The 16,822-nt window shown below is 42.7% G+C and overlaps 1 protein-coding gene across 2 annotated transcripts in view; it reads right to left on the bottom strand.

The window, feature by feature from the left end:
- Pgr (progesterone receptor) overlaps positions 1 to 16,159 on the bottom strand; it is a 78,488-nt gene extending 62,329 nt beyond the window's left edge. For both annotated transcript variants that reach the window (XM_004661913.2, XM_004661914.2), the window contains exons 1-2: positions 14,517 to 16,159; positions 13,246 to 13,397 (exon numbers count right to left, since the gene is read on the bottom strand). In XM_004661913.2, coding sequence (XP_004661970.2) covers positions 13,246 to 13,397; positions 14,517 to 16,159 — 1,795 coding nt within the window. The remainder of the gene's footprint in view (positions 1 to 13,245; positions 13,398 to 14,516) is intronic.
- Positions 16,160 to 16,822: the final 663 nt, after the last annotated feature.

Raw genomic sequence — 16,822 nt, 5'->3', positions numbered from 1 at the left:
AATTTGGAAGTCCCCATATTAGGTGCATATATGTTTAAGATTGTAATGTCCTCCTGTTGGAGTGTGCCCTTAATCAATATAAAGTGACCTCCCTTATCTTTCTTGACCAACGTTGGATTGAAGTCTACCTTGTCAGATATTAGGATAGCAACCCCTGCTTGTTTTCTAGGCCCATTTGCCTGAAACACCATTTTAAAACCTTTCACCCTAAGATAATGTCTATCCTTTTTAGAAAGGTGAGTTTCTTGGAGACAACAAATTGTAGGATCCTGCTTTTTAACCCAGTCTGAAAACCTGTATCTTTTGGTTGGGGCATTGAGGCCGTTGATATTAAGAAATATTATGGGGCTGGAGAGATGGCTTAGCGGTTAAGCACTTGCCTGTGAAGCCTAAGGACCCCAGTTCAAGGCTCAGTTCCCCAGGTCCCACGTTAGCCAGATGCACAAGGGGGCGCACGCATCTGGAGTTCGTTTGCAGAGGCGGGAAACCCTGGCGCGCCCATTCTCTCTCTCTCCCTCTATCTGTCTTTCTCTCTGTGTCTGTCGCTCTCAAATAAATAAAATTTAAAAAAAAGAAATATTATTGTATTTATGTTTATGTATATTATGTTATATTTATGTATTAGTGTATTTATGTTTGTCATTTATTTTTTTGTGGTTCTGGTTCTACCTTTGCTTTCTTGTGTTAACTAGTATTTGAATATTGCTTGTTTTTTCCAGTTTCCTTATATGTGTGCTTTTCCTTTTCTTCAGCATGGAGGAGTCTATCAAGTATTTTCTGTAGAGCTGGTTTTGTCTTAAAATACTCCTTTAATCTGCTTTTGTCATGGAATGTCCTTATTTTGCCGAATATTTGAATGGATAGCTTTGCAGGATAAAGTAACCTTGGTTGACAGTTGTTATCTTTCAGAACTTGGAATACATCACTCCAAGCCCTTCTGGCTTTTAAAGTTTGTGTTGAGTAATCTGCTGTAATCCTGATGGGCTTGCCTTTGTAGGTAACTTGATTTTCTCTCTTAACTGCTTTCAATATTTTTTCCTTGGTTTGTGTGTTTGATAGTTTGATTATAATATGACGAGGAGAGGTTTTTTCCAGGTTTTGTCTGGCTGGGGGTCTAAAGGCTTCCTGTATCAGCATTGGCACCTCTTTCCCAACTTGGGGGAAGTTTTCTTCTATGATTTTGTTGAAGACGCCTACTATGCCTCTGGAGTGGAGTTCTTCTCCTTCTATTATTCCCTGAATTCTTATATTTGATCTTTTTATAGTGTCCCGTATTTCTTGAAATTCCCACTCATACTTTTCTATAAGTTTGTCTTTCTCTTTGTTGGACTGTATTAGATATGCCACCTGGTCTTCTAGCTTGGATATTCTGTCCTCTCCTTCCATTCTACTGGTGAGTTTTTCTACAGAGTTTTTTATTTCATTAACTGTGTTCTTCATTGCTAGTAATTCTGACTTTTTTTATTATTTCTATTTCCTTATTTATGTCTTGTATTGCCTTCTTTATTTCATTAAATTGGTGTCCAGCATCTTCTTTGATTTCCTCTTTGATTCCTTTGATTTCCTCTTTGATTCCTTTGATTTGTTCTTTGACTTCTTTGAACATGTTTATAATCATTCTTTTGAAATCGTTCTCAGGCATTTCCTCTAACTTGTTCTCACTGGTGGTCATTTCTGATGCATTTATACTTTTAGGTGGATTTATATTGTTTTGCTTTTTAGTGTTTCTTGTGTTATAATGTATAGATTTTTGCATCTTGGATTAAGTTAATGCTTGATTTTCTAGCTAGCTGGGTATTCTTAGCTGTATCAATTGATTTGATATTATATATCTTCAGGGTAGGAGCTTAAGGGGTTAGGTGTGGCTCTTAAGTCTCTCAGAGTATCTACAAAGTATTCCTAGGGGTTGAGCTTCCCTGCTATGGGAGTATTCAAGTAGGCTGAGTGGAATAAAATATAGGCAGATTCTAAAATTTAACTAAACTCTGTACACATTCAATCAAAAACAGCACCGAGTATTTATGCAAGAGTGGTTATTATAACAACCAGATCTTCTATCAACAAAGAGATTTTTGGTCTGTTGAGGGATCCAAGTCAGCTTTTGACGAAGTAAGAACCTTGCCTGGTGCAATCCCAGTTACCTTTTTTGGATGATTTTGGTCTCAGTCAAGTTGCTGGCTGGGTCGTTGGGCTGCTGTTCTGATTTCTGAAGATGGGCACTAGCTTTTCCTGCGGGATAAACCGTGCCTGGCAACTGTGGCCATGTAGATTGGCACCCCCACTGCTGGAACCACCACTGCTGCTCCTGAAACTGCCACTGCTGGATCTGTCACCTCTGCTGGGCCCACCACTGCTGCTGCCACCACTGCTGCTGTTTTAGCTGTCACTGCTGGATCCTCTGCTGCTGCTGCTGGATCTGTGACTGCTGCCTCTGAAGCAGCTGCTGCTGTATCTGCCTCTGCTGCCACTACTGGATCTTCCACTGCTGGGGCCGCTGCTGCTGGTGTTAGAGCTGCTGATGTTGTTGCCAGATTTGCTCCTGCTTGTGTCCTTCTGTCGGCTCAAGTTGGCGTGGGTGGGTCCTGGGACCGCTGCTCTGTTCACTGGAGCTGGGCACAGGCAGTGGAGGAGGGGAGGGAGCCGTAGCTCTTCTAATTCTCTTGCTGTTCCACCTGTTCTTCTACCTTGTGATCTGCTCCTCTGTTGGTCACTTTTGCTCTCCTTTCACGTTTCTTGAGTTGCAGAGAGCTCTGGTGTGAGTGGAAGCTCCCCTCACCTGGCTTTTCCTGTAGCTGGAGCCAAGCCTAGTGGTTTTCTGGTGCGCTGCTGCTGCTGCAGTCAGCAGACCTGCCAGGGCCGCTTTTGCCGGCCTGTGCGGGCTTTGGATCTCTTCTACTTCTCCACTGCCATTTCAACTTCCTATACACCTCACTTTTTAGTAAAAGTGTGTATTTTGCTGAGTTTTTTCTGTCTTTTTCCCCCTAGGCTGCTTTGGCGTGGTACCTAAGCCGCCATCTTAACCGGAAGTTTTTGCAAGTTTTTGGCACACTCTCCTGTTGCTATGGTCCACCTTATGTTGGCCAGGGGGTGATGTCCACCCTCTGCTCATGTCATCATTTCCCCTGCCATCATGAAGCTTTCACCTTGAGCCTATAAGCCAAAATAAGCCTCTTTTTTTTCCCACAAGCTGCTCTTGTTTGGGTGATTTCTATCAGCAATGTGAACCTGACTGTAACAAGGTCAAAGACTTACATTCAAATTTAGTTCCATCAGTATCTGTTGTATGTTTTTTCCTGTATAATGTAGAGATAAGGATAAATGCTATGTAAACTTGTTATACTGATTAAAGGAGCCAAATTAGGGAAATGTTAGTACAATGACTGGTAAGGGGTGTGTATATCAGTAGATCATCACATAAAACTTCTACCAATTTTCTCTTTTCCATCATTCTAAACATGGGCTTTGCACAGCTGTTTTGCTTTCTGCTCTTTGTAGATTCCAACCCCAGCATTATCATGTCTCTCTTAGTAGCCTACTTTATTATCTCACCCAAGCTGATCTTTTCAACTCATCTAATTCTTTTCTTCTGGCTTTCCTTATTGTTTCTCAGGTGATGTTTTTATTTGTATAACTTAAAGAAGATTATTACCTACACTGCCCTTCAGTTTTTGGCAGCAAATGCATTTTAGGTAAGCTTTTCCTATTGTCTAATGTGCTGCTTTCTGGTAGGGAGTACTAAAGTAGATACTTTGACAGCACTCAGCAGGGAAAAATCATTAAATGAGAGACTGGCAGTCACCAAAGTGTGATGTATTTCAGCTGAGCTAGAATTTAGAACGAGCTGAATGGAGGGTAGCACCAGGAAAAGGAATTTGAGAGGACAGAGTCAAGATACTGAGAGATGGCTATGACTGTCTGAGGAGGAGGGTCAGGGTAGAACTGAGGGCAAGAGAAAAAAAGGAAAAGGAAAGAGAAAAAGGGGCTGGAGATATGGCTTAGCAGTTAAGACACTTGCCTTCAAAGCCTAAGGATTCGGGTATGACACACCAAGTAGCACATGTGTCTAGAATTCATTTGCAGTGGCAAGAGGCCCTGGCATACCCATTCTTATTCTTCCTCCCTCTACCTATCCTCTATCTGTGATTGCAAATAACTAAATAAAATTAAAAAGAAAAAAAAAAGGAATATTCTTTGTACCCTAGTCTTAACTCTGCCATTTATTCAATATTTACCTTTGAAACTGACTTAATATTTATGGTTCATGTAACACATGTAGCTAATTTCCTGATGTGTAGTACATGTTCAATAAACACTAATATTAGTATTAAATATATTCATAACCTAACTGCTGAAACTCTTAAGAATATTGGCAGTTGAGAAAATCAGATTTACCAGTGTTTAATGTGTAGCTATGAAACTCTTCACCTTTATAATACTTTAATAGTAGGGGAATCATGTCCAAATACTTTCTCTTCAAAATGCTCTCTACATAACAGAGATGTCTATCAGTCGGAAGTTACTTCTATTTTTTTCCTACCAGAAATGCTGTCTTCAACATGAAGAGGCTGAGCAGGTGTGCTGTTTATTGCATTCAGTATCTATGAAGCAGCATCCTACTATGACGCTTGTCTTCAGAGAAGAGGTCTGCACTCCAGAACATATCTGCTTATTTTTTATAATATTAAGTTATTTGAGAGAAAAAGAGAAAGAGAAGCAGATAGAGAGAGAATGGGCTCTCCAGGGCCTCTAGCCACTGTAAACGAACTCCAGACACATGCGCTACCTTGTGCATCTGGCTTATGTGGGTCCTGAGGAATTGAAGCCCGGTTCTTAGGCTTTGCAAGGAAGGACCTATCTGCTGAGCCATCTCTCCAGCCCCAGACCATATATGCTTCTATCAAGTAAAACAATAAATTCAAATTTAAAAGCTCTTTTAATGTAATGTGCTGTGAAGAAATGCCTGTGTGTGGTAAGGACATTTTCAGGATCATACCTACATCATGATATAATGCATCATTAATGTGTTGCTATATTTTCTGGTCCGTTGGTTAAAAATTAACCACAGTCATGACTTCTGACAAAGCTTTGTTTCCTTAAGGCCTCAGCCTGTCTGTTACAGTAAATAAAATACCTCTGAAGGAAGCTGTGTTGTTATCTATAATGTTAATTTGAAATCCTTCTCAATATCACTGCAACAATCCTCTTGTTCTGTAGGTTTGCCATAAAAATCTTCTTTATATTACAGGAAAAAATATTATTGAACTTATATAATTTTTTACATCTTTGTTTTCTTGACTCATTAAATTTTAAATGTATTTTGTTATTGAAACAGAGCCTAGCAAAACTATCATAAAGCATCTTATGAGAAGATCTCAGATAAAATCGAGTCTTCATTGCCTCCCATTCTCTAGCTAGCTTCCATCTCAGGAATGGAGAGGTGGGTGAGGCTGAACACAGAAAAACCAAACAACCCAATAATCAATCTGTGCCAATGTCTCCAAGTGAGTTGGTAAAACTGGAACCAAGTGACCATAAGATCTAGACTGTAATGCTAGAGGATTGCGTGTCAACTACAGCAAGGACCAGATGGGTATGAGTGCATCATGGACCCCAGGGCCTCAGGATAACCTTACTGGAAAAACTTGTCCCAAGCATTTCATAAGCCTCATAATCACATGGACACTAGGGAATTGAACCCAGGCCATCAGGCTTTGCAAGCAAGTGCCATTAACCATTGAGCCAGCTCTCTAGCCCTTGATGATTTTTATACTTAGGCTTTTATACTTTCTACAGTTTTGAGTTCACTATGTGTTTTGTGAGTTTCATAAATAATCTATCTTTGCATGTCTATGATTTTAAAGTCACTAGTTGATGGCAGAGTGAATTACATGAAAAACACTTGCAGTTGTATGAAAAATAATGATTACTTTAGTACTATGCTTGAAGAAAAATATTATATGATTCCTGAATATGTTACATGAAGTAAATGACAGAAGGTATAGTATCAGTTGAGAATTTAATAATTGAAAAAAAAAAAGTTAAAGGGTTGGAGAGATGGCTTAGCAGTTAAGGTGCTTGCCTGCAAAGCCAAAGGACCCAGGATTGATTCCCCAGGACCCATGTAAGCCAGATGTACAAGGTGATCCATGTGTCTGGAGTTTATTTGCAGTGGCTGGATGCCCTGCGGCACCTATTCTCTTTCTCTCTTCTTCTCCCTCTCTGCCTCTTTCTCTCTCTCTAATAAATAAGTAAAAATGTAAAAAACTAAATATCATTGAAATTTTTTTGATCATGAAATTTGCTTCTTGGCTTTGTAAGAGTTAATGTAAAAAGGGAAACACAATAGGTTATATAATTATAATTGAATTATAAAAGAAAGCATAATAAATAGTTTATCAGAAGACTAAAATTTCCCAGTGATAAGTTACCTGAGGTGTGCCTTATATAATCAAGTATGAGGGCCATCCAGCAGCAAATGGATATTGTATTCATCTTCCCTTCCAGAATGACATGGGAATGTACAGGGTATATAAATGACTTACATAAAAAAAAAAAAAAAACAGAGACTTGAGGGCTTGAAAAATGACTCAGTGGGTGAGAACACTTGCTGTGTAGACAACAGGATCTGAATTTTATCCCCAGCACTCTTGCAAAAAAATACTGAGCATAGTCCTTCATGCCTACAACAGTAGATCTCTGCGGTTTGCTGGTCGAATCAAAACATAGTATGAGCTCCATGTTAGATTAGAGATCTTGTCTTAAGAACTTAAGATGAAAGCATGATTGGCTTCTGCACACATGGGCACAGGGTGTGTGCATCTGAATAACACACATGTATATAACATATATACCATATAGTATACACATACTCAAAAAATAAGCTTGAAGAAATAAACAAAAACATGTTTTTGTTATGGAGCCTATTCTTTCTTTGTACTTGTGAACCTCTGCCTCAGCTTCCATAGGGCTAGATCACAGGTGTGTAAACCACTTCCTAATGCTCTAAATGCAGGCAGCCCTCAAAATCCAAAAGAAGTAAATGACCATTATGTCTGCTTTAGAGATTGTCTTTGATATCAAATTAATGTAGTCAGCCCATTAAGAAATTACTCATGTAAGATTACCCAGAGAGCCTGCATTTTGCTGACATTAGAGATTGCTTTGTACCTCAGATGTGATTTTCAGGTGTTACAGTCAGTGTTCTATCAGACTGTAGGGTGGTTTGATGTTAAATCTTAAACAAATAAGCTTTTTCCTTGTATAGAAGTTAAAGATAGATTCACAAGTAAATCCATGAAGGTACTAGTGCCATTAATATATGCTTGATTGAGATCTAAGGATTTCTATTTATAAGATGAGTTTTTGTTTCTTTGTTTTTGTTTTTATTTTTATAATGATGTATGAGGATCCTTTGCATGGAAGCAAATCAAGTAAACAGACAAATGCAGAACTTCTCTGTGCAAAGAAAGGACAAGGACTGAGTTAGGGACCACAATGTGAGACTAAGTCTCAAAAATGCTAGTTCAAATGCAAAGCAATCTGAGAGACAACAGAGAAGCAGGAGTGAACACAGAAGTCAGAGTCCGCTCTCATGGGTAATAGTCTCATGTGTGCATCTTTCTGTAAAAGTCCGTTCTATGGGGACTTATACCTCACTGCGGTAGGACCAGTATGATGAGGATCAGATGTGTTGGAACAGTGCCTCCTTCACAGCTTTGGTATAACTAATACCAGAGAATTCTCATGTTTGCTAGTTATGCAACACATTCAAATTGTTGCTGGTTCATTTTGTTTACACTGTACCGGTTTTGTGCAGGTTCACACAGAGATGGCATACTAATATAGCTTTGCAGCTATAGTGTAAGCTCCATATACTGGTATGTGTCTTTAGTTTAGTATCATCACACATCTCCATAGTGAATAAATCAGCAAGTCAAATCACTTTGGCATCATAAAAAAGAAAATGATTTAGTACATTTAGAACATGAAATGACTTAGGTAAATCCTGGAAAGAAGAACATGGCATTTACCAAGTGCAAGAAAATGCGTACTCAAGTAATGCCAAGATAAGAGGATTGTCATTCCATAAAGGATTATAGGGTGCTTAAAAGAACAACTTATAACTATACACACACACACGTTATTGTATGAAAAGTGCATGTAATACATGATGCCATTCATGTATTAGCACACCTCTAACAGCATTATGCACACTTATGTAAACACAAGATACAGGCGTAGAAGAATCACAGAAAGGAAAACGATTAACAGTATTAAGATGACTTAAGCCTTATTGGTGAACTTTTAATTCTTTTTAAGGGGAAATATATTGTTGTATTCCTTGAGGAATTATAAGTTCATGACTCAATGGCTTCAGCCATAGCACTGTTGCTTGAATTAACACAGCAGTGTGACAACAATGCTTCCCCTCTGGGATATGCAGTGGTATTAATATATAGGTACCATGACAAGCATTAATATTGGCACACCCTATACAACCAAATATTAAATATGTGCTTCCCAGTACCATTTATGAAACTCCTTATTTTTCAGCCTAGCAAAGGCTTGCTTCAGTGGGTCACAGTGTAAACATGTTCATGCACATTCAGCATTACACAGTCTGCTGGAGGAGGCATGTCAGTGGGAGCAGATCTTGAGTCTAACTTATGTTGTATTCAGAACAAACTTGAGCTCTGGTTATTCATTCTCCTGCCTCTGTGGGTGAACTGAGCCAGCTTCTTTTGCCATAATGAAGCTTCCCTGGAATCCAGAATCCTGAAATAAAGCCTTTCCTCTCAGAAGCTGCATCTGCTCAGGTGTTTGTCCCAGCAATGAGAAGGCATCTGCCACACCAATTATCCTCAAATGTTAAATAAACACTTTATACATAAATATATTTCATTTCCATTCAGTTTCCTTTGTGGCCTATTAAGGCTGATTCTATAATTCTGAGATTTTGGCCTTTGGATTCTGACAATGGTGTCAATTCTTTAGGCGTTCAAGCACTTCAAAAGCTAATATTTACCATACTTACAATTAGTTATATATCTTCAAGTTGGTGACCATTTTTGCAATGTACTATAAATGCCATTTAGACAGTGGCCAGCTAGGTCTATCTCACTTAATTGGTCTTTCACAAACATCTAAAATGGGTGACTGAATATGACTGAACTCAATAAATTAATAAAAAATTAAATGCAATTAAGGTAATTAATGGATCATTAAATACATTAAAATGTTGATAATATTAAAAAATTAGAAATACACAAATTCCCATGTGCCTTCAAATATTTTATTTTTTGATTTTTCAAGATAGGATCTTGCTCTAGCCCAGGCTGACCTGGAATTCACTATGTAGTCTAAGGCTTGCCTTGAACTCATGGTGATCCTCCTACCTCTGCCTCCCAAGTGCTGGGATTAAAGTCATGTGCCATTATGCTCTGTTCAAGTCTTTGAAATAATACATTTCAAATATATTGCAATATATACCATGAAATGTCTTCATTATCAATGCTGTAACATAATAAACTATCCAAAACATATCAATTATGATGACTTGTTCATGCAGGAATATGTTGATTTGTTGAATGCAAAGTATTTTCATGGCATAGAGATGGTTTCAATGAATAGAGATGAACTAAGGAGAACTGGCCTTTTCCTTCATGGGACCAGATCACCAAGTCTGCATTTGGAGAATTTGCAAGGGATATCACTTTATCTCTTTGAAAGGCATTGAGCCATTCCTGACCATGTTCTGGTCCACCTCAGCTCTTGTACGTATTGGTAAAGGAATGTAATGGGTTTTTCAACTGCCTTTTGACCAAAACATGTTAAACTGTTCATTCAACTTAAAAGAGGCCATTGCTTCCCACTCTGTACCCCTATTCCCTGAGAGATCTCTTTTTTTCTCTACTTCCACCTTCTTCTGTGTCATACCAAATGAGACCAGCTATTCTGGCTAATTTTATAGCCTTCTCATCCCACCCCCTCCACACATACACCTAACTTGAAAGACAGGCAAGAGTGCTGGCGTTTACAATGTCTTCTCATTGCTGCACTAAATATAAAGTTACCATGACATATCCATTTACATCATACACTTCTCATCCCCCTTGACTTAGATTATCCATTACAATTCATGTTTCATCACTAGACAAACATGTTAGGCTGTATTTCCTAGTGTGAGAAAGGAAGTGCTGCAGTTGATACAGAGATCTGGAGTCATACCATCTGGATTTGAATCCTGAACCTTACCACTTCCTATGTGTAATGAAAACAGTTCAGTTGCCTCATTAGTATGTGGGAAGACTAGCAATGCCTGTATTATGAGGATTCAAGGAGTTGAGACCTATCAAACAGTCAAATAGTCACTGGTACATAGCACATCATAAGGGCAAGAATGCTATTCACATCTGTGGTAATGTCAGTGTTCAGCTTGTTGTCTACTTTGCCTGCTGGTCTTGATGGCATCCATTCAGTACTCTAGCTTGAATTAACTTGCCATCCAGCACTGCTAAGGTTTCTTTCCAACCATAAGAGTCATCATTCCTGGAAACTCTTACAGCCTTCTCTCTAATCTTTTGCTTTTGATCAATGATCAATTTACTTAAACATTAGCAATCTAACTTTCTAACTTCCTGAGGTTTAAATCTCACAATTTTTGAATGAAAAACAACTCACTGTAAACTTTAACTTCTTTAGTCTTCTCTGTTGTAATTGCACTTTTCAATGTCTACAAACTATATTTGTTCTTAGGCAAATGAGGTGCTTATCTTCCATGAAGCCTTCTATTACCATTCTAGATCATTCCAGAAATTCCAAACCACATGTACCTCGCTTCTGACTCCATACTCAAATCATACAAGTCTCTTAAATTACAGAAGCACCTTATCACACATTTAAAGTGAATCTTTATTTAAATGGTTTATGTAAGGATATTACTGTCCTCCCCCAGCTGTAATATAAGCTGCTTGAAGGTAAATACATAACCAGTCAAAGCTGACAATATGACAAGCATTCACTTAAATATCATCAATGTATGAGCTCATTTAATCTGCATGACAATCTTAAAAATATCCACTATTATTAACCTCATTTTATTTAAGATAGAAGGATCTAAGGTAATAGAAGGGGTTTTGGGGCATGTATCTTAATACAAGAAACATATAGTAATCTCTAAACCAATGAATTAACTCACAACCTGTCTCTGGGTTCAGGAATGGTTTATCAACATATATTTTATATTCCTGCTTATAAACATTGTTGAATAAGTGTGCTTTGTTCTGTTATTCCACACTAAAACAAGACTGACCAGGGCAACAACAGGGTTTAATAAGTGACCTTTAAGAATAGATTGGGGGGTGGGACATGGCCCAGTGGATACAGTACTGTGCAAGCATGAGAACATGAGTCTAGATCTCCAGCACTCACATAAAATGCCAGGCATATCTATGCATGCCTGTGAGCCCAGTACTGGGCAAGTGGTGACAGCCAGAGTCGCAGGGCTCAATGGCTAGCACAACTAGTCAAATTGGTGAGCCCTACACTTATTGAGAGACCCTGTCTCAAAAACTAAGGTGCTGAGAAACTGAGGAGGTCACCCTATGTTAACTTTAGCCAACACACATGCACACACACACACATGAGCACCATACACTTGTGTGGAAGGAGGGAGTTGAGGGAGAAAGGGAAGTAGAGAGAGGGAGGAGGAAGAGAAATAGATAAGAAAGTATCTTATGTAGTTTTAGATGCTATGGCTGTGTTTGGAAAAATACTTGTACACCTGTATTTTAAGAAGTAACTTCTGAGAATTAAAAGCACATATGCACTTGTATATACCATGTAAGCATCAAAGTTAAGATTCCTAACCTGTGCTTACTTAGAACCAGCTATGCCATTGTGTGATTTTTGAGAAAACCAGGTTGATGTCTTGGTGCTGTGCTTATCTGTAAATTGGAACTAGGCTAGAAGAACTGACTTGTGAGGGATTCTAAAAAGGCCACGGTCTAGGAATACTGCAAGAATGGAAGGAATTATAATGCAGAGGGAATATTTAAGGATCCACTGTCCAAAATCATATAGGAATGGTAACTCCAACTGGTTCATTTACCAACTTTTCTACAGAAAGAATTTGCACTGTAGTTATGACCACATCAGGTGCACATGAAACTTAAGGCCCCCTTCACTTGTCCCATATCCTCAAGAATACTGTTTAGCTCTAGCTAAAGGACTTCGCTGTGCAATTTAAGAAACTTTAAGCTGAATATATTAAAAGTCAGTAAAGTGTATCCAAGTTTTATGAAAAGTACCTTCTAAAAGTACATAAACATTCTTTTTATGAAGGACTCCTTTGAAAGCACCTTAAGTGAAAATTCTCCACCCTCTTCTTTGTTGTTTTCATGTAGAAGGCTTTTGAAACCAGAAAACATCAGAAACAGTAAACAAGAGTCAATCCAAGTCTTTGGTCGCTTGTCCAGGAGTGATCTTAGGACCCCATTTCAGCTACTTCTAAATGCATTTATTGCTAGTATTAAAATGTGAAGTGGCCTTTAAAAGCATTTTATTTTCAAATACAAATGTACTTAGCTGCTTAAATTTGGGTGTAAGGAGAAAGAAATCTTCAAATGTTTCTATGGAAGTCTGAAATACATCCTGCTAGTTAGTACAAAATTATTAGATGAATGTGTAACTTAAATTATCATTAAAATGTGCAATTTTACTTAAAGAAAAATACTTTTTCAGAAAACATATCCCTAGTATGTTCAGATTGTTCACATATTCTAAATGATTTACTTCTATCCTCTTGTGATATATATGCATATATGTGTTAGATATATGTGTTAGATATATGTAACTATATCAGGAATATGTTATATATGTATATGAAATATGTAAATACACACAATTACTATCATTTTCTTTTGTTATGTGAAACATATCATTAAAACAAAGCTTCATCTTGAAAGCTAAGTAATTACTGCAAAGTAGTAGCCCTCTGCTCAAGGCTGCCAGGACTCGCACCTACCACTGAGTGTGGGAGTCAAAGACCAAAAGAATCCCAGGACATCCAATCACACTATATTCACTCTTGAACATTATAATAAAAGCAGATAGTTAAAATATCTTCCTATATTTTGTTATAAAGATATAACACCATGGAAGCAAGATATAATTAAAAGTCATCAAGTATTAAGTGGTGCCTTTAGAAATGAAATTGATAATAAAGAAACAGGGAAATGTGCCTACCTTCCATCGCCCTTTTAAAGAAGACCTTACAGCTCCCACACGTAAGAACACCATAGTGGCAGCCTGATGCTTCATCCCCACAGATTAAGCAGATTTTTTGAGGTAATGACTCGAAGCTGTACTGAGGGCTCTGGCTGGCTTCTGAATCCGGCCTTAAAATGCAAAACAAAGAACTTTGTTTATTGTTAGGCACACCACTATCTGATAGGAAAGGGTTCTTCAACTGGCATGGACAAGGGGAAAGGGCATTTTCAAGCTAGAGCTCTGTCATATATCCACATGTGAAAAACATGAGCCCTAAACGTCACACAAAAGACTACCTACAGCTAGGTTCCCTAGACTTGCCAATATCAGCCATTCATCGCTGCTAGAAAGGATACCCAGTGCAGCACTTCAAAAGTTCAGCGAACTGCAATCTATTGGTTAAAAAGAAATCTTCCTACAGAACTCTATACAGAAGTAAAATTGTCTTTGACAAATGCAATGCCGCATGCCTCTCTGTGAGCTTACCATGCACATTGCTTTGCTTTGAGAGATTAGTTGGCCTTAGCACGTGCTCCTGACGTTTGAAAACATCCCTGTAATGACTGGTTACTTGAACATAGTACTGCGTGTATGTCATTTGCAAGTATTGTTCAACACACTGGCTGGTTTGCCTTTTCACACCACCTAAGGCACAGCCCCTACCCCTAAGCATCCCCTTTGCTTTCATGTTCCATCACTCCACTATCTCAAGTGAAAATGTTTTGAAAGCATGCACGACGGAATGCCACACCCATCACGACACTGATGGATCCACCCGTCAAACACAGCCCCCTTAAAATTAACTTGACTATTGAGGCTCCTATGAGAATCCAGTCCTCCCTCATGTCCCTAAATCCTCTAAGGTCATTACAGTTGCAACTTTCGGTTCCGAAGCCACCTTTAAGTCCCATCCATCTCAGGGGCACGGTGACCTATTAGAACCTCTCTCAACACCTGCAATGTCCTTCTGGCGAGAACAGAGCATTTAATAAGACCACTCTCTCCCGCCCCCTCCAACCTCTCCACAGTGTCCCCTCGCAGGACCACAGCTGACCCTGGGACATCTTAAGTCAGGGTCGGACCCACTCCGAAAAAAAAAAAAAAAGTTTAAAAGAAAAATGTTTTCGGTGAAGTGCGCTCCCAAAGCGGCACATCCCCAGATGGATTAGGGGTCGCGATGGCCCAGCCCTGGCACCCCCGGGGGGTCCCAAGCTGCGGACACGGGGAAGCTGGGAGGGATGGCTCACCTCAGGTAGTTGAGATAGGGCGGGTAGACCTGGGGCAGCCCGTCCTTGAGCATGGCCGCCTGGTAGCCGAGCTGCGGGAGCCCGTTGAGGCCTAGGGGCGGGTAGAGCGCGGGCGCGGCGGCGGCGGAGGCGGAGGCGGCGGGGGCCAGGCCGTCCCGCGGGAGCAGGCAGGCGCCGGTGCCCGGAGCCTTGCAGGGCAGCGGCGCGAACGCACCCTGAGCGGGCTGCGCGCCCTCCGCTTTGTACAGGATGCACTCCAGGGTGGACCCAGCCGGGGACCCCGCCGTCGACCCCGGGACGCTGCTGGGGGCGCCAGGCGCCGCCGCGTCCCCGGGCCTGGAGGGGGGCGGCGGTGGCACGGGTGGCTGCGGGGCGCCCAGCTGGAAATCCGGGAAGGTGGCGGGGCTGGCACCGGCCACCAGGTAAGGGCGCGGGGAGCGCGCGGCGGCCTCCGCGCCTTCCTCCTCTTCCTTGATCTTCAGGCCCGGAGGTTGGAAGTCGCCGTAGAGAGGGAACGCGTCTTCCTTGGGGTCGGCGTCCGGCGGGTAGGCGCAGTCCGGGAAGTCGCCGCAGGGGACCGGAGGGGACGGGGCGGAGGAGGGCGAATCCCGAGGCGGGACCAACGCGCCTGGCGTCGCGGCCCCGCCGTCGTAGCTCTCCCCTTCCAGCAGCTGCCGGGTGCGGGCGGCCAGGATGGCATGGTTCAGTGGCAGGATGGGCACGTGTATGAAATCCACCACTGTGGTGGCCAGTGGGGAGCGCCCGGGCGCAGCCGGCGTCTCCGGCTCAGCTGAGGCGACTCTAGGAGCCGAGAAGCGGGAATCCTCCTTGGGCACTAGGGTGACGCCTCCTGCGGCCGCCCCGGGCGCGCTGGCCGCGACTCCTCCTCCGCCCGCAGAGATTGCCAGAGTCCGAGGAGGTTTGCCCTTCAGAAGCGGACCTGCCGAGATCTCGGCCTCCGGGCCACCCTCCTCCTCCACCTCCACCGCCACCGCCGCTGGCTGCCGAGGTGGCTTCAGCGCGGGTCCCGGCCAATGAGGGCTCCCAGAGGCCGGGAGCAGCAGCTGCCCGGACGGCGACAGGCCCCTGGGCAGCAACTTCTGCGGCGCTCCAGCCCCGGGGCTGTTACCAGCCTTGCTTTCTGGCCGGCTCATGAGCGGGGACAGCACTCCTTTGGTGACAATGGCACCGCGGGGGTCTTCGGGAAGCTCGGGGCCAAATAGGCACCAAGGGCTGATGGCCTCGCAGGATGGAGGGCTGGCTTGGCTCTGTCCTGGCCTCGAGGGTGCCAGCAGAGTGTCCAAGACACTGTCCAATAGTCTGCTGTCCTTTTCGGACACTCTAGGATTGCCAACTCCTGCGCCCTCGGTGACTTCAGAATATGCACCCTCCACGCCTGACAGCGACTGCGGGTCTCGCGTCTTTCCGTCTGGGGGTTCCTGTCCCTGGCAGGGACGAGGGAACAGCAGACCGTCCAGGGAGATGGGGATGGCTGGGACTACAGGCGATGCGTCCTGAGGCTGGCTTCCCTGGAAGGGACCAGGGTCCTGGTGCCCCAGCAAGGAGGACCCGACCTCTGGGGGGGAGGGCGCGCTGCCCGCCGCATGAGGAGCCCGCGGATCCTTTGCCCTCAGCTCAGTCATGACGACCTGAACTCCCCCTTTCTCCTCCCCTGTCTCTAGGGAGGAGGGAAAGGGGCAGGAGGAGGGGGAGTCGGTGATATAGGGACAGAGGGAGGAGAAAGTGGGTGTTGAATGTGGCCGGACCCGTGGGATCTCCACCTCCTGAGTAGGGAGAGGCGGCGCTGGTCAGCTGTTGCCCTTGCCCTCCATTCAGTGGCAGAGAAGAGTGGCGGTCGCGCTGTCCCCGTGGCTAGGGAGAAGGACAGGAGAGGAGGATCTTGTCTGGGACCCGGGAGAGTTCTTCAAGCGAGTTCTTGGGCTTCTCCAGGCGGGTGGGAGGCGCAGGGTACTCACGCGTCTGGCACCCAGTGGCGGCAGCTATGAAAGTGGTTCAACCATCACCGACTGGTCTCCTGGGTTCAAACCCTGGCATGCTCCCGGTGGGATCACTGTCCTCCTCACTGACCTGGGGCTAGCTGGACTTTTCAGAACCGCAGCCAGAACTCAGTGGCTCCGTACAGCATGCACCAATCCTCCCTGACGCGGTCAGTTCTTGGTATCCGCATTCGGGGAAAGGAGCGGCGTTTCGCTGCAGATTCCGCTTGAAAGCCCAGAGAAGCTGGTTCTCCCAGGTGAGGCTGTCGCACTACTATCCTCACATACAAATACTATAAAGACTTAAAG

Source organism: Jaculus jaculus, chromosome 3 (genome assembly GCF_020740685.1).
Source record: "Jaculus jaculus isolate mJacJac1 chromosome 3, mJacJac1.mat.Y.cur, whole genome shotgun sequence".
In the NCBI taxonomy this organism is placed as follows: domain Eukaryota; kingdom Metazoa; phylum Chordata; class Mammalia; order Rodentia; family Dipodidae; genus Jaculus; species Jaculus jaculus.
Note: the sequence above shows the minus strand (reverse complement) of the source record. Positions and strands in the feature narration are given on the sequence as shown.